The sequence below is a fragment of the Equus przewalskii genome, chromosome 4 (assembly GCF_037783145.1).
Source record: "Equus przewalskii isolate Varuska chromosome 4, EquPr2, whole genome shotgun sequence".
Classification (NCBI taxonomy): domain Eukaryota; kingdom Metazoa; phylum Chordata; class Mammalia; order Perissodactyla; family Equidae; genus Equus; species Equus przewalskii.
In genome coordinates, this window is record NC_091834.1 from 4,341,782 (window position 1) to 4,360,203 (window position 18,422).

General features: G+C 39.2%; 1 protein-coding gene across 2 annotated transcripts in view; it reads right to left on the reverse strand.

Moving 5' to 3' along the window:
* RELN (reelin) overlaps positions 1-18,422 on the reverse strand; it is a 459,315-nt gene that overhangs the window by 238,941 nt on the left and 201,952 nt on the right. For both annotated transcript variants that reach the window (XM_070617061.1, XM_070617060.1), the window contains exons 5-6: positions 5,523-5,555; positions 2,684-2,762 (exon numbers count right to left, since the gene is read on the reverse strand). In XM_070617061.1, coding sequence (XP_070473162.1) covers positions 2,684-2,762; positions 5,523-5,555 — 112 coding nt within the window. The remainder of the gene's footprint in view (positions 1-2,683; positions 2,763-5,522; positions 5,556-18,422) is intronic.

Consider the following 18,422-nt stretch of genomic DNA (forward strand, 5'->3'; position numbering starts at 1 on the left):
GTGATGGCGTACAGAGTGATGGAGTTGGCAGCAAGGACTCTCCTTCCCACACTGCCACAAAGGTGCCCAGTGGTTGCTAATTCTGCGGGGTGAAAAGAATCAGAGACAATTTCACAAGGGACAAAACTCACGTGCCAACCTGTGTACCAAGAAAGCAGAGACTTTAGAAGAGTGAGAACTGCCTGTGAGTTTCCAAAACAAAACAGGACTTTGTTACTTTACTGGAAATGCCTCACTGGAATATCTGATTCTAGTGGGTGCTGTTTCTGACTTTAGGGAGTTTATGTCTATTTTTAAGGGATTTAAAGGATCCTATACCCTCTTTTTATTTTCCTTCTCCATGATTCCACTATAATATATTCTCCTTAATATAATAATACAAATATATTTAATTTGATGTCTGTTTTTCATCCAAATGCAATGTGGAAAGGCTTGGAGACTCATTTAAATAAACTGGCTGAAGATTATTTTCGTAATAATGATTTTTGATCATATCTGGGCTTAGCGGAGACAAGGAGACCAATGTGGAAATACGCCACAGGAGGAAGAAAGGAGGGGAGGGAGGGAGGGAGAGAGAAAGAGAGGGACCAAGGGAAAGGGAGAAGGCGAGAGAGAGGAAGAGAGGGAGGGAGAGAGAGAAAGGTAGGGAAGGAGAGAGAGAGGGAATAAGGGAGAGAGAGGGAACTAACTTCACCAGGCATGGGGCCAGACTTTTTCCGACTCATTGATCTTTAAAACAATGCTGTGAGGACAGTATTTGCCTCCCTTTTACTGATGGGGAAACAGAGCTCAGAGAGCTGAAGCTAGCTTTTCGCTTTCTCAAGGTACCCAGCGGGCAAGGGGCAGCTCTAGAGTCAAACCAGCCTGGCCTGACCTGGAGCCCAAGGCCACTTTTATTCAACAAAGTCATCTCTCAACTTCCTAGTTTGTTTGTTTGTTTGCTTCCTCATCTTAAAGAGGCTAGATGAAGGAGATTGTGGACAACAAGGGATAAGATAAAACTACTCTGAAGCATATTTGATAGAAGACAGAAATACGTGGCTTTTAAAAGTTAATAAAAGGTTTTTTAAAAAAGCAGGAAAAACCATAGCTTAAGTAATAGGGACACAAAATCTATAACTTCAGTCAAGAAACATCAGATCAGTCATGAAAATGGGTGAAGCAAAATCAATCACATTTTATTGATTTTAAAAACAACAGAATTTGAACCACATAAAAGTCACATTTTGTATTTGTCAAGTAAACTCACTGAAGAAAATGAATTAGCTTGACAGAAATGAACTTGCCTTGAAAGAAACAAATCATCTGATAACATCTACATTAATGGAATATAAAAGCCAAATGTCAGAGAAGTAGAGAATTTTTCCTGGGTAAAAGTGGTGCTTAGAAATCCTTTTGGCCTTTTCTTAATAAAGATTTTCAATTTATTTTAAGAAATTTATATTTAGGATATGTTCACGGGGAAGTGAAATTTTGTTGATAAATTATTGCTTTAAATGGCATATAAATTATGAGACCTTATGACTCTGTCTAGTCTGATTTTTTTTTTCTATATATTTATACCACCTAGATCTATATTTCTTCCTGGAAAAGACATAAAAATTCCTCCGTCAAGTATTTAAGCACCAACACTCTCTATCACTGTATGTCATCTTCAACTCTCAGGTCAAGGGCCACTTTCTCCAAGAAACTCCCAACAAAGTAGTCTCTCCTTTTCTGGAACTACAATATGTTATTTGCAACACTCTATTACACTTCAGGATTTCTACCTTGGATTATAAGCTTTTTAAAAATACGTTTTTACTGTCTCCTGTACTAAACTATACGTTATTTGAGAGAAGGAGCCATATCTCTTTTTAATTTACTATATAAATAAAATAATTATCGCTTAGCATTTGTTGAACGGTGAAAATAAACAAAAACAAAAATGAAAACATATGCTGACATTTAAGGATGAAATGGTTATTCTCTTTCTAGTCTTGAGTATTGCTTGGACTTTGCTTGCAACTTGGAAGTTTACAGTCGAACTTCTAATTTATCTTGAACTTTTAATTGTGTATACAAAAACATGGTATCACAGAAAAAGCAGATTCAGATTTTCTGTCAAATTATGCAGACTGATTGTAGCTCTGCATCGACAGACCTATTTCTCCAAAGTCAGCGAAAACACAATAAATTTATTCATCCATTTATGTATTCAGTGAGTTTTTAATGAACGAGTTTTGGTTCATTATTTCTTTGCCCTCAAAAATCCCATGGAGTTGTACCTAAACAGCCTTCAAAGGAGAGACTGGAGTGTTAACAAGGAGGTGATTCAATAATTTAGAAGTTATTTGGAAGTATGACTCATATCATCTCTCATTTCAGATAAACCATTTCCCTTCTTTTGCTTGGCATGAACGCAATTATTAGACACACTAAAGCATAACGTTTTCTATGTAGAGAACTTGTACAACTGAAAAAACATCTAACCACACTCGCAGCTTTGAGGGACTCCGGATCCAGTTCTTGAAGAAGTCAGGAAATAGACACTACGCAGTCTACATTAAGCGGGATTCCTCAGTTAACAATTCTCACTGATACCTTACCGCTAAAGAGCGATTGAAGGGAGATCCAAGGGAGAGTCAGCACCATTGTTTTTTTCATTAAACGAACCAAAGTGAGGCATATTGCTGTAACTTACCATATATTTGGATTCAATTCCAGCTGGTGGTAGGAGTCAAAGTCATCTCGTAGGATAATACTGTCGCTATGTATTTCAGCTGAAAGAAAAGTATTTAGGAAAGAATTAAAGCAAGCAATTAAAGAAAAACGAAACAACAGATTAAGCTGCACAAAAGGGTTAACGCACTGCATTTATGAAGAAAAACAGTATTTTAAATTAAAACTGAATTTCAAATGAGGAGTTGATTATCTTTGCTTTGCCCCTCAACTACCAAGCACAAGGGGAAAGACTCTGCTGCTCAGACACCTCCATCTGGAAACCAGAGTCCCAAAGAGGAACTCCACCAAATTGTCACCAGGCAGGAGAAGCAGAAGGCCAAGGTCAGCACTGACTACAAGGAGGGGTCACACAAGACTTGCCTCTCACAGCTCCACACGCCCAGAACAGACTGTGTCCAATTCACTTTGAAGCAAGCAGAGAAGAGGATGGAACATTCCGGCTAGTTATTGTCAACTAACGTTGCTGGTATTTACTAACCCACTTCCTCTTCTCTTCCCTACCATCCCTCTTGCCCTGGCTTGCTTCCTCTCATTTTCTATATTCATCATTTCTTTATTCAACGTGTGTCAAATTGACATGTTTTTCCCTCAGAGATGCCTTGAAGAAGTTATCTACACAAACAAGCAAAACTCTTAAATAAAGTCATGCTGGAAGTTAGGAGGAATGCCAGGGAAATATCCATAGTTTTAAATATATTATCAGTACGCTTGAGATTGTATTAAATACCCGTTTTTAAGCTCTAGAGGAACTTGGGGCATGCCAAGAGCAAATACTGTTTTCATAAACTGTAGAGTATGTGATATTTCCACTGAATAGAGAGGGTGGACAATAAAAACAATCTCATGGCCACATACAACGTAAGTGGGCTCGTTTTTAAGGTTGTGTAAGAAAAGAAAATTACTTCTACTCAAGTTGTATGTTTACAACTTTTTTTTTACAAATTTTTATTAATTTATAAATTTCTCTTTACGAATTTTTATTAATTTAATGCTTAAAAACTCTCTCATCTGAATCTCATGGTTTGCTTGGGGAGTTTGTTTCCGCTAATACGAATTCTCTGGGCTGTACAATTTTGTCTGAACCGGTTTACACATACTCTCTGGAAAAACTAAAATCATATGGTCTGATTAACAAAAAATAACCGAAAACTTTATTTTTTTTCAAAAGTGATATTTTACCTTTTTTTTTTTTTTTTGGCTCCCTCGAATATAATTCACTGAACTCCCCGGGTAATTAAGACCACCTCCAAATGTCAGGAAGCACACTTCCAAATTCTCTTTGGTGACATCGCCACCTACAGCCACCCGCCCTCTTCAGATCAGGCAGGCCAGCAGGCAAGCACATAACGAAGTCTGGGAAGCAGGTGGACCAGCATGCACTGAGAGGCACGGCCGCTCAGACCCGAGGCCTCGGGCACGACAGCGGGGAGAATGTGGATTAGACCGGAGAGAACACTCTGATGCATTCTGTGCGTGGGAGTGATTTAATGATTCCTCTGAGTGATTAGATGCAGTGCCTAAAATGCCTATGGGGTACAGCTCTCTCCAACACCCAACCTGGCCCAGACTTGCTGGGCCACCGCAGGTCACCCGGCCGCCTCGGCTGCCAGGAGGCATGCTTCTAAGGACTCACGTTCGCCTGCCAAAGAAGAGGAGCCCGGAGCTGTAGCATTACATAAAAGTAGAGCTTCCCAAGGCAGATTTTCCAAAGAGAAAAATAAATTAATTGGGTTTATAGGTTGAAAGGAAAAGCCCGAGAGACAAATCAATGACCTGTCTGCAAGTCCCACAGGAGAGACATCTGACAAGGTGGGAGAGGGCCAGGAGGGCTCCTCCTCATTCTCATTAAACAGCGTCGTCTAGGAAATTGCTTCTAAAATATGTCTTCACTGACACAAATGGGAAATTTAACTCTTAAAGATCACTTGCTCTTCAGAGAATTTCTTCCGAAGGCATGGGTAAGCCTCAGTGGTTATTTGTTCATGTATTTCTTTCTTTCCAAAGACTATTATAGCATTGACTATCTACTTTACAAAGACGAATTCATTTAATCCTCATAACAACCCAAGAGGGAGGCACTATTATTCCTTCCATTTTACCCGTGAGGAAATGAGTCACAGAAAGGTTAAGTAACTTGCTAAATGTCACGTGGCTAGCAAGTGGTGAAGGTGAGATAAAATGAGGTAGTTTGGCTCCAGAATCTGTACTCTTAACCACTACACAAACCTGCCCCGAAAACCGTGGACCCCTAAGGGCAGGGCACTAGAAAAGACGGTGAGGAAAATGAGAGGTGGTACCTTTAAATGGCACCACTAAACAAAGCATGGAGTTATTTAAACAGCCTCATTTCAATTTTTGAAGAAATGATCAAACTACTTCTTTTTTGACAACCCAGTACTAATCTGAGCAGACATCTGAAATCTGAAATGACCTCAGTTCCTCTACGCTCTCAGCTCCTGTCCCACCGCCTGTGTGCTGTACTATTTATGATGAGTAGGAGCTCTGGGGAAAAGGCAGCATTAGAACAAAAGATCACACTGGACAGGATCCCGAGGACGAACATACTAAGGGGTTCAAAAGTCCTTCCATCAGCCCAGCTGGGCAGCGTGACGGCCTCCTTGGTGAGGTCCTGTGTTCAAGCATAATCTGGACCTGAGTCTGATTCCAGTGAACGACCACGTCTGGCGAATCAGAGGATGGAGAGTTTGCTCACCTCTATACCATCTGCCCACGGAGTCAGAGGAGTGAAACAGGAGAGCTAATGCTAAGGTTAATGACACTGGGTCTTAAAGACTTACCTAGATGTGGGTGCAGAGTGGCCTCTGTTGGAGCTGGACCGAGAGAGAAAGAGGAAAAGATGATTGATTAGCAACACACACAAACAATCCAGTAATAAACAATCTTGAATACAATTACAAAACTTAGGTCATACTAAATAAATTAAACGGCTGGAACCTTTTTAGAGGAGTAAGAAGAAGATGCCAGTAAACTTCCTAAATTAGGATGTCCAACTCTTTATTTAGTTATTATATTTAAAAGTAATGCATTATTCCGAAAGTGAAGAGTGGAACCCCAACACACAGCACAGTTATTTATTATACATGGTCAGTCAGGTATCCTTTGAAACACACGACACAAATGTGATGTGACAGTTAATAGGCATTCCAAAACCCTTTCTGAGCACCATTACATGCCAGGGGCTGTTCTGGGTGTTAAGAAAACAGAGACGAAAAGCACTGTCCTTGCCCTCAAAGAGCTTACCATCCGCTGGGGACAACTACAATATACCGTCCTAAGTGCTATGGTGGGGTGTCAGAGATGATGGACAAGGGAGGGGTGCGAATTCCAGGCTGACCAGGAGGAGAGAGTTGTCAGGAGGGGCTTCCCAGAGAAGACGATTTCTCTGCTGAGCTCTGAAAGACGAGTAGAAGGAAGATAGGTGGGTGGAGGAGAGGGGACAGGTGCTTCTTTCTGGAGTAAGCGTGGAATGGCATGGAGAACGGGAGACCCACAGCAACGTCAGCATGACCGGATGAAGGCTTAAGAGGAGGGAGTAGAAAAGGCGAAGTTGGGAAGATTGGGAGGACAAGATCACGGAAATGAATGCTAAGGACTTTGGGCTTGACCGTGAAGGCAGGATGATCTCCCGAACATTTATGAGCAAAGGACTGGACGCTCAAACGTGCATCTGACAGTCTGACAAGAGTTTGGAAATGAGGGACGCTGCCCAATTAATATTTTGGTTCTGTTTTTTTCTCAAAGGACTTCCAAATCTATGAAGAAATACTGTCAATTCACTATCTAAAAACTAGAACTCATGACATAGATATTTTAAAACGTTTTATACCAGTTGAAGAGTTTTAGCCAGAGATGAAAAAATTAATTTCTATCACGATGGTCAATGCTTCAACTATGCTAGACGAAAAATCGAAACTTAGCATTTTAAAACTAGATTGTCTTATTGCTTGATATCAACACATTATACCTATTGAAAATACCTGTGTGCTCAGTTTTTTAAAACAGAATCTACGGAAAGTGTCACAGATACAGTTGTTAGTATAGAGTTAATATATACAGGTAAATGCTCTGAATCATCACCAGCTTGTGGAACTCTTGAAAAAAACAGCAGAAAAATCTAATGACCTGTGTTTTGTGCCAATGCTTATCGGTTAAGTTGTAGAAGAGTTCTACGAAGATTCACTGAACTGTTAATTCTAACTTAAGATTTTCTTGAAACAAAAGGAATAAGGGCCAATTATCCAATAATCAATGACAAAAATATGGCACAATGATGTATGTTCCATCACCAACGTCACACTGCATATGAACGAGCTGAATTTGAAGCTTCAAGGAAAGCGAGAGTTTATTTGCAAAGTAGCTGGAAAAGTAAGAGAACTCACGTTGAAATTCAAATAAAATATAAATAAATAGTGATTTTATACATTTTCCTAATATGAATGAATACACTGAGGATTTTAACTGCAATTGACAGCACTGTCTAAATTGTCTGCAAAAAACTCCAAGGAAAATTTGAAGGATGTCTTATTGATATTGATCATTTTGAAGTTGTTTTTCAATTTATGCAATACGTCTGTGAATCCCATGTTAATAACACTAGGTTGACATAGAGTAAATGAATTTACTTGGAGAGATGTAGTTTTGAAACTGATAGACTTTTGTATCAAAGTTACATCAACTCTTCTAAAAAAAAGATGGACAGGGGCCAGCCCAGTGGTGTAGTGGTTAAGTTCACATGCTCTGCTTTGGCAGCCCGGGGTTCACGGGTTCAGATCCCAGGCATGGACCTATGCACCACTCATCATGCCATGCTGTGGTGGAGTCCCACATACAAAATAGAGGAATATTGCCACAGATTTTAGCTCAGGGCCAATCTTACTAACCAAAAAAATTAAATTAAACTGAAAAGATGTACAAATTTTGTCAAGGTGGACGTGGATATTAAAGGAAAATAATTTGTTGATATTCCATTCAGTTGTTGGGAGGCCTTTAGGTAGGTATGGAACACTTGGATATATGAATCTAGTTTTCAACTGTAAATTTTATAAAATCTTAATATAGACCAAGTATTCCAATACTTATGATGTGCTGTAAGTGTTAAACACACACTAGATTTTGGATCCTTAGTACAAAAAAAAAAGTAAGATATCTCACTAATAACTTTATATTGACTACATTATATTGAAATGCTTAATATTTTATATATTCTGTGTTACATTACTAAATTCAATCTATTTATTCTTTGTCTTTTAAACGTGCCTACCAGAATATTTAAAATTATATATGTGGTTCGTATTCTACTTCTGTTGGACAGTGTTGAACACGAGCTGGGAGTGCGATCTGTAGTGGAGGTCAGCCGGGGAATTATCACACTGGAGGTGGCGGAGGCAGGGAAGACCAGGTTACTCAGAGAGATGCAGAACATAAAACAAGAAGTGAAACGAAGAGGTGAACATGCATTTAAAGAACTGTTAGAAGAAGAGGAGGTGGCAAAGGAGACTGAAAAACAGTGATTTTCACTAAGGAAATACGGAAAACAGAGTTTTAAGAGAGAAGAGGTTGAAGGAGAGACAAAATAATCCTAATAGAGATGATATCTATTGAGTGCAGACGGCTCTTCCAACAAGGCTCTGTGCAAAGACAAGAAACAAGATTTTGTAGCACCTAGTTAAGGACTAGATCCAAAGGGGTTTTTTTTGTTTGCTTTGTTTCTTAGGATATTATGGTAGTTTACCATGTCTGATATTAGCTACTTTACAAAAGGGGTTGTCTTTATTTGTGGGATAAATTGTTAAGAAGGGGAGGAAGAACATTGATATGTAGAAAATATGTAATTTCATAAAAACTAACTTTTAAGTTATAAGTTATTAAAAATAACTTAGTTAAATTAAATGCAAAATTTACGGCAGTTATCAGTGAGAAATATTTATTAGTTAGTACAACAGTTAGATAAATATAGCAAAATATCTGCAGAGACATCAATTAACTTAGCTACTTGTTATTAAAAGATTCTGGTGACTAAGGCCTGGACCCAATGAGGAGAATAAATTATAAGATGTTTTACTCCACTCTAAGCTAAGCTGTCTATCCAAAATGATCTCTGTCTCTTCTAAGCTATTTTGGCACAAGGCATCTTCCACTGAACCTCCTACAATGTCACCCTCAGGGGAGGACTGTTGAGAAAAGACCCACTGAGTCAGAATCTCTGCCAGTGGAGGTTGGAATTTGTATTTTTAAAAACCTCCCCAGCTGATTCTGATAGAAAATCTGAGTTGGAAGCCATTAGTCTTAATCATACAATCCAGCCCTTATTTTTACAGCAAACAGAATTGTTCTCTGCATTAAGTATGTCTTTTCTCCCAAAAAGAAATAAGTTCTTCAAAGGCAGAAAATATGCCCACCTGAGACACCAGGCTAAGCTGGTAACAGATTCTCAATAAACAACTGAATTACATTGAAAGTTCCCTCCTAGTTGTAATATATTTTACAATATTTTGGAAAATAAATAATTGAAGATCCGAACCTTTTAAAAATGCTAAAATATACTCATAACATTGTCAAAAAGCCCCTTAGTATAGTAGTCTGGGTAGTTTAAACACCTAGTAAGTATCCACCTGGATTTAATTTAAAGCATGTTTTAAATCACTAGTTAGGAAAACTCAATTTGACATTTTTTTTTTTTTTTGAGGAAGATTAGCCCTGAGCTAACATCTGCTGCCAATCCTCCCTTTTTTGCTGAGGAAGACTGGCCCTGAGCTAACATCCGTGCCCATCCTCCTCTACTTTCTATGCGGGACCCCTACCACAGCATGGCTTGCCAAGTGGTGCCATGTCCGCACCTGGCATCTGAACCGGCGAACCCCGGGCTGCCAAAGCGGAATGTGTGAACTTAACCGCTGAGCCACTGGGCCAGCCCCTCAATTCGATATTTTTTAACAAAAATATCCACTGTCTGAGATAACTAAACATTATTTCTTCCAAAAGAGGAACATACTTAGTACACACCAAACTTGTTGAAAGAAAAAGTACAAACTTCCTTGAAAAATATCCACGCATGTATGGTGTAAATATGGTCCAAAATCTAGTAAAGTTCTGAGCCTGGGAAGTCTCAATAAGGGACTATATCAACTTAGTTTTATGCGCTATAAGAAAATTTTCTAAGTCTGTAGGAAGTACACTATCTTTTCCACATTTATCAGGGTAAATGTACCACAGAAAAGTTGACTAAGTAGCCTGAAGAAGTATAATATAATCCAACACCATTTATTACACTCCCCGGTGGATAGTAGCCACTTTGCCTCATACTACTAAAATAGATCAACTGCCAAGTTCCTGAAATATGTGAATTTGGCAAAAAGGTCTTTACTCTTTCCTTTATTAAATATAAAATGCATGCTTCAGAGAGGTCCTAATTTGTCAGCCTTCCAAGAGCTCACACGGTGGCATAGCTCCGACTACATCTTTCCTGCTCCTTTGCCATTGGACTAGTTCCGACTCATCTTTTTAGATTGCTCAAATGTTTTTATCTCGATATGTCGTTGGTCTGTTACTGATTCTCTGCCTCTCCAAGGACCCTCGGCTGCCCCCATCCCATCACTGCGCCCAATTTCCCAGCTCCTTTCAACGTGACCTTGCATGACTGACTCCAGCTATCACATAAAGGAAGCCAAATGGCTTCAACTGGGAAGTTTTGTTTCTAAGAATGAGAGAGAACAAAAATGTTTCTGAAGAAGTAGACTTTAGCTTTGTAGAAAACAGGATAGAACAAACTAACAGAAGCATAAAGACATCCCAGTTTCTTCCAGGTGTCTCCGCATTGCGATGAGAAGACCAGGTCAGAGGACCATCGGCAGGTATACACAGGGGAGGATGCACCGGGGTTGGGGGCCTTGCTGGTTGTCAGAGGAGATTGAATTGGAGACAGGGGAAGACAGCCTGGAGTGGCTGTGTACCCAGAGAGATCACCGAGGGGGCAGCTTCATAATACTGTCCTGATTTAGTTTCACTGGGGAGACCCAGGAGACTATACACAAAGGCTGGACAGAACTTTACACTGTGCGGAACTCACTTTTCATCCTAACACAGAACTGTTAACAAATTTGGATAGTCGTAGGGTCACAAAAATGATTGGTTGTACTCTCTACACTACAGAAAAAATCCACTTCAAGGAGTGTGCCAAATGTTGTTAACATGAATCAACTTAGTCGAAACCACAGATAAAATATGAAATGCTAAACAGGCAAATTAAAATGAAGATTCTACTTTGCGTAAAAAAATAAAGTAAAAGCAAGCCAACAGGATATAAGAAGTACGACAGAATCTCACTAAAGTTCCATGTTTTTTAAAAGCCCGTTTCCAGCAAAGGATGAAGAACGAAGGCATGGCACACTTTGACTTGTTTTTGTTGAAAAAGCCAAATACCTTTAAAATTCTTAAATTGTCAACACAAATTGGTAGCAACTTTACCAGGAAAGTATTAATAAATAAAGACCTACGTAATTCCAATAGTCAAACACCTTCTGAGAGAGAGCAGGTAAATGAGAAAAAAGAAGGGAAACTTTTCAAGTTTTAAGCCTGATACAATCTTTTCATACTACCTAGGTAATAAATGTTCTTAAGAGTTTCAAAATCACTTGTATATGTGCACTTGGGATTTATTTCTCCAGATTCCTCTTGATGCTTGTGATTGTGCCACTTAAAAGTTGTTTGTCTTCCAAGTTCTCCAGCAGGACCTACCCAGGTTATTTGTTTAGTCAGAATACAAAGCTTTAGGTCAATAATAAAATGCTTCAGTGATATTCTAGATCTCTGCTTAGCCAAACATTTTCCTAGATGCCAAGGGAATATTAACTACCCGACGATTAGGTATGTCATTTTACTAAGATTTCATATACTACATAAAAAGGACAGAAAAGAATTTTTTAAATTGATAAGTGAATACAGTTGAAAATAAAAGAAACTCAAATCATTGTTTTTAGAAGGTACTTTAAAATTGATTTGAAAAAATATATTCTGGAGTCATAAGAGTTGCAGGTCCCTTCCTAAGGAATATCTTTATTTTGGGGGGAGTGAGATTTTTTAAAATATCTCATTATTTTCCACTCAGTCTGGGTTAATCTGACTTTCACTACAATATGAAAATAAGTACTTATCATTCCCTTTCTAAACTTTTAAACACAACTAATGTTAAATATCTATCGCTTGGCATTAGATAGAGTTACTCTGTGAACATTACCTTTCATTTACTAAATATATTTTCTCTATATTATCTCCAATTATTTAGAGCATCTCACAGGTTATAATAAATAATTTGTCCTTATGACACTGGCAAGAGAGTGCCAGCTGAGCTTTACAGACAGCAATGGAAGATTAGAAATTTGCTGAAGCCAACACATCCAATTCCATCTTAGCTTCTAAGGATGTCATTTGGAAGTCGGAGCTCACAGTCATGCTTTCCTTAATCACATTCTAATAGCTTAAATCTTTGGGTGTTTTTTAGTAAATATCATAAATGTGGATCATTATATGGTTTCTCAATATTAAATGGAAGCAGAAATTCTCCCTATCATCAATTCAATTTGTCCAAGAGACAAACCACGCGCTGCCAGTAGAGAAAAGCTTCATTTATTAAAAAGCATTTCCGTGTTTATGCTCTTTCAAAGGCTGACCCCACCAGCATCTCATGAGATCACAGCAGCCTAAAAAGATCACAGACACATCAGAAAGAGCGAGACTGTGTTGAATTCCCCCCAAAGGTTGTTCTTTTGACAGTGTTTTTCTTTCAACTGACTTATTTTGGAAGGAAACTTTTAAGTAATCACGTGACTCCAAAACATATTTCAGCCAGTTTGTTCAATAAATTATTCAGTGCGAAGGATGGAGATTTCAATATGCTGGGTAGAAAAAGGAAGGGATGCCTAAAAATGAATTGAGAGAGTGGTTGATGAACTTTGGGTTAATATTATCAATTACTTTGAAAACAAAAGCCTATGAGGCAGACAAGCACTACATATTTAATGACAGGCACTTCTTACAAATAAAGGTATTATGCTATGGGAACTATATCTCCTGAATCATTTTAGAATTCAAAGGCCCTAGGTATTTTGCCTCAGGTATCTCTTCATCTAATTTGAAATTCAAATGTGTGAAACTTCCAAAGCTAAATATGACAAATTAGACACGGTCTGTGAAGTTACCATTTAATGAGCTATGAACCCAGACTTTCATCTCCCCAGGAATAATTTCTTTATTACTTTTTGTATTTTATTGCAATAAAGCACCATTTGACCTTCAAGTATGATAATTAAGCTTCCAAAAATGTTATAAATTTAGAATGAAAATAGTTCTCCCTCTGTTCAGGAATATACTTATGATCAGTATAAAAGATTACTTAATATTTAAAGACAGGTAAATTATACACAGAACCAGCAATATTAGGAAGTATTTTTCTCTTTTCTTCCTCCCCCATTTCCCATCTCAATTTGATTTGTGTCTCGTAACAACTTATCTCTCATATTCTAAAATAAATGGGATAGGAGCAAAACCAAAATATATCTTTATAACCTATAAATGGGGGAACAGAGAATTCTTTCAGATAAGATTTATTCTACTATGAGCTGTCAATAATGAGATCTTAAACACTAAAACTTGTGACTCATTGTCTTGCCATGCTCATGCCCCCCTCCTTTTCTGGGGAAATATCCATACATTTTTTAAAACTTTGCCTATGATATGAAAAGTTTGAGGTGAAAATCAGAATACAAAACAATATACCACCTGAACTGTTGAAGTGTTATTTTTTAAAAATATTACTGTGTAATAATTTTTTAAAATCTTAGACTTCTGAGAACTTGAAGAGATGAAGTTCATACATATAATAATAACCATAACAATACTAATAATAACAAGAAGACGAACAAGAAGAAGAAGAAAGCTTGCTGTTAACATTAGCAGAAATTTGCTGGAGGTTCCCCAATATCTATTCTGCCCTTGTTTATTTTAACTGGAGCGTGGTCCTCAGTTAGAGGTAGATTTCTCAGTGTCCCTTGCAGCTTTCTGTGACAAAGGAGTTAAGTTCTGCTCACAGGGAGGTAAGAAGAAGTGATCTGGGTCGCGCCCTCGAAAGGAATGGGTATGCTTCCTTGGCCCTCACCCCTTCCTGCTGCTAGAACGTGGTGACTGCTGGAGCAGCGGCTTGGCCCCTGGACATGGAAGCCGTGTGCTGTACACAGCAGAGCCCCTCCCCCAGCCCTGGACCACCTCCCTCCGCACTGGTATATGACCGAGAAACGCACTTCTAGCCATTTACACACTTCTAGCCATTTATGCCACCTGCAGTTTAAGGCACTTTGCCATGGAGGCTTAGTCTATACTCTAACTAAAAGAGTTCATTTCCTGTGGGCGGGAAAAGGCATCCTGTCTGTATCTCAGGCACAATCCTAAAGGCCAGAATGGAGACTAGAGTTGATCAGAGTGTGAGTTCTGTGAGGACAGACTCTATGTCATATGTCTCTGCACCCCCACTGCCTAGCACGTGTGACACATAGTTGCTCCAAAAATGTTAGTTGATTGGGTACTGATAGCATCAGCAAGATATTGTTGCTAAAACCATTGTTGCGAGAAAATTGTTCTCATGTTCTCCTCTGTTTCCTCCTCTCTTAGTCATTTGTGCATACATTATTGTCTTCATTTTACTGTACTTTTCACGTTCTTTTATGCACCTAAGGATAAATAGTACAGTTCGCCTTGCTCTAAAATAGACATAAGGCAACTTGCCAAAAAAAGGCAGATAATCAAACAAGATAATAAAGTGGAAAAATTAAAGATGATGACAAATGAGGGTTGGACAAAAATGCATCCAGTTGAGATAAGTAGGCAAGATGCATGCTCTGACATTGTAAGTTTGGTTTTGAAGCTATAAAGGTACAGAAATTGAAGGGTTCATAACATGAAAGGAACAGATATTCTCAGAAGAAGGGTAGCTATCTCAGGTACAGAGACTTGAGAGAAGTTTGTCTTCTAAGAAAGGACACACTGAGCAATGCCATGAACATCATTTAGAATAACATCCATCCAACTGCGAGCTTCGTAGGGCTCCTCCTGACAAAGTCCGTCAATGCAGAAGGACTGCAGCAAGGCCCCAGTACGACTGTAAAAACAGTTCTGTGGGTACGGGAGGGGCAGGTTGGCTGGTGATTAAAGAAATAATGGTAATTAGAAAATTTTGGAAAGGTATACCTGCTCTATGTGGTTCATTCATTCCCTCAACTAATATATGAGTGCCCACTAAGTGCCAGGCACTGTGCCTTGTTCACAGAAATAAAACAAATTCAATAAAAATGATCCAGTCTCTGCTGGATCAAGGGGTTCAAAGTGCAGTAGGAAATACACGTAGACGTTAACACATGACAATGCTATACAGGAACGAAATTTAATTAGTAAGTGGAAGGTGGAACAGTGATAAAAATAAAGTTGATGGAGGAGGAGAGGCTTGAGCTGGATCTCAAGGATGAACACAACCTCATCAGTAAGACGGAGGAGGAGATAATGAGGAGAGTATTCCAATGAAAGGAATTGGCATACACAAGCTACAGAGACAGGGCACAGGATGGCATGTTTGATGAAGTCAGTGCTTATAACAGCGGAAGCAGAGAGTTTGGTGTTAGGCAAGGGTGGGCAGTGTGGAGAGAGTCTAAATGCAGAGATGAGGTTGGAGAGAGAGGCAGGGTCAGATCACGGAGGGCCTTGAAAGCCAGGCTAAATGGGGCAAATGGAGGCAGTTATAGGGTTTAAGACTGGGAGTGAAAAAGTGAGGTTTGTGTTTGGGAACCTTTTGATAGAATGTGGGGAAGGCCTGAACCAAAGAAATGGCTGTAGGCGTGGAAAGAAAAGGGTTGGTTTAAGAGATGTTAAGAAGATAAGATAAATTGGTCTTAGACACATTGGGTATAGACGTGGATGAAAGAAAGCAATGTCGAAAGAAATGTTATCTAGGTCTCTCTTTTATGACTGGTTTGATTAAGTCACCAACCGGAACTGCAATAAAGGGGTCCAGATTCGGGGAAAAGTCAAGTTCAGTCTAGAGCATATTGAGTTCAAGGTATCTAAATGGCATCCAAATGGAAGTGCCTAGTAAGAATCATGATAGCTAACATTTATAGAGTATTTATGGGCTAGCCACTATCCTATGCACATCATTATTGCATTTAATCCTCACAACTTTACTCTGTTCCTCCTGGGCATAGAATATTGTGCCAGGCTCTTGGGAATGGTATGAAACAACCAAAAAGTTATTTTCCCTATTTTACACTAAGGGAATTGAGACTCGGAAAGATTACACAAGTAGGAAGGTCCAGAGCAGAAATTCAAACCCAAAGATATACAGCTCCACACTCCATGCTCTCAACCACCTTGCATCACTGACTCTGAGTAAGCACCAAGCATATGGACAGAGTTCAGGAGATGAAAATCATAGGGGTGAGAGAGAATAGAGATATTCAAAAAGAAGCCCCAGGACAGAATCACTGCCAACCTTAGAATGTACCCATGGGAAAAATAGTACTCATTAAGGAAACTGAGAAGAGCAAGGAAGTCAGGCAGGATTTGCACCAGAGTCCTTTGGACTGGTTGGCGCCTAGCAGGTTATTGGTGACCTGGAAGATGACCGTTTCCAGAGTGTTGGCAGTAGAGGCCAGAGGGCGGGGTTAGGAGTGAAACTTGGGAAGCACACTGCTCCTTCAAGAAGCTGGAGATTGAGGGAGAATGATGGCCAGAGGAGTCCTCGCAGTCAAAGACCGGGTTCTTGTTCAAAGCAGCAGTGACGTTGGTATGTTGAAGCACCGACATGGAGGGGACGGCAAAGAGGAAAGAGCTGACGATGATTCGGGAAACAGAGGGCGATATTGTTGAGCAAGGCCTCAGAGGAGATGAGAAGAATGCCATCCCACTGAGTTTATATTTTTTCTGTAATCCTGTTTTGCTCTTTCTCTGCTATGTTTGGACTAGTACATCTATATTATAAGCTATTCAAGAACAGGATGTGAAACTGCCTTCTACTGCCACATAACTCCCATGCATCCGATAGAGTGTGCCATGTATGCACCCTGGGGACACAGCACAATATTATGTTAATTAATATTAGTGAATTCCAACTCTTAAAAACACGATCATGAAAATCTGTATTAATTATTACATTCAACAACTGAATCTTGAAATGTAAAAATAAAGTTGCATTAACAGGTTTCATGAAATAATATTTCAAAGCCAAAATAAAATTGTAAATTGTACTACAGCTTTGCTCCCTTGCCCCAAGTAATTGTATAGATCTAAACCTAGGCTTCATCCTTCAAACATGGGGGAATCCAGCCGATTATACAGCAGCTTGAGTAGAAAGCGTACTTCTATGGGCATCCAAAGAACTCAATGTCAAATTCTTCTCTGGCATAAATCTTGGTGTTTTGACTTTGGACTAGATAAAGCTGTCAAGTGGGAATGTATATAGCCCTGAGAACTGAAAAGAAGGCTGTTTAAATCTATGTTCAATCATCTTGAGATAAACAGCACCAGTCCAAAACACCATTCTTTCGGAAATTAAAAAAGTAGTGAGACCCACCTAGAGCGAGTAGCAAGAAATTTTACTATGGTCCTGCGAGTCGACTCTTTGTCACTCCCCTTAATCTCGTCTGTAGTCAGGATCACTTAGGGACACTTTTTGCCTGCCACAGCCCCTAGAGGGCTTCAGTTCCTTCCCCTGTTGGGTAGTTTGTGAGAGCTGGAAGCAAGACTGGAGGCTCCTGGATGGTTTTACCCAAGCCTCCTAATTTACAAATTTGTTTGTAAATGATGAAGCACAGAGATGTTGGGAACAGCAGCTGTAACCACCACGATGAAATGTAAGCGACCCAATAGCCACGGGGAAAACAGATGTCTTCCAATAGCAAAAGTTTTAACATGGAGCAAATTCAAGTGGAACACATCATTCATTATTTTTCACTTCAACCGTGGAAGTAGATACAGTAAAACCCAATTCTGACTGTTAGTCGATTCTGACTTGTTTAGTTGGAACGAATAAAAATGTGCACTTCAGAGTATTAGAAAGGCATTTAGTAACATAAGCTACTGAGTAACCAAGGACAGCCAAGGAAAGATTTTCGTAGATCTGATCTACCATGCGTACAATACTTGGGTATAAAAGGGATTCTTTTTTTCCAGCTTTATTGAGGTATAATTGACAAATAAAAATTGTATATATTTCAAGTGTAGACCTTGCTGTTTTGATGTATGTATACGTTGTGAAATCACCATCAGCATCACCTCACACTAAAAGGTATTCTTGAAGTGCTGAAAAATATCGAGGTAGATTAAACACCTCATCCACTCTATGGGTTTGCTTACTGATCTTTTCATATCCCTTCATCTCATGGTTTAAATAAACTTTCATCAGTCCTTATTACAAAGGATTAAGAAATTCCAAGGAGTCTGGCATCCGAATGAAGTAAATACACTTCCTACCCTCACGATCCAATGGCCTTAGAGAACACAGCCACACTCTCTACCACTCATATTCTGAGAGAGAGGAGCAGCAGAAAAACTGCTGAGCAGGGCAGACGGCAGCCACGCTTGTCTGTTGCAACTGTAGGCCTGACCTCTTTCCTTCTGACATAAAAATTTGCCTTTGGTTA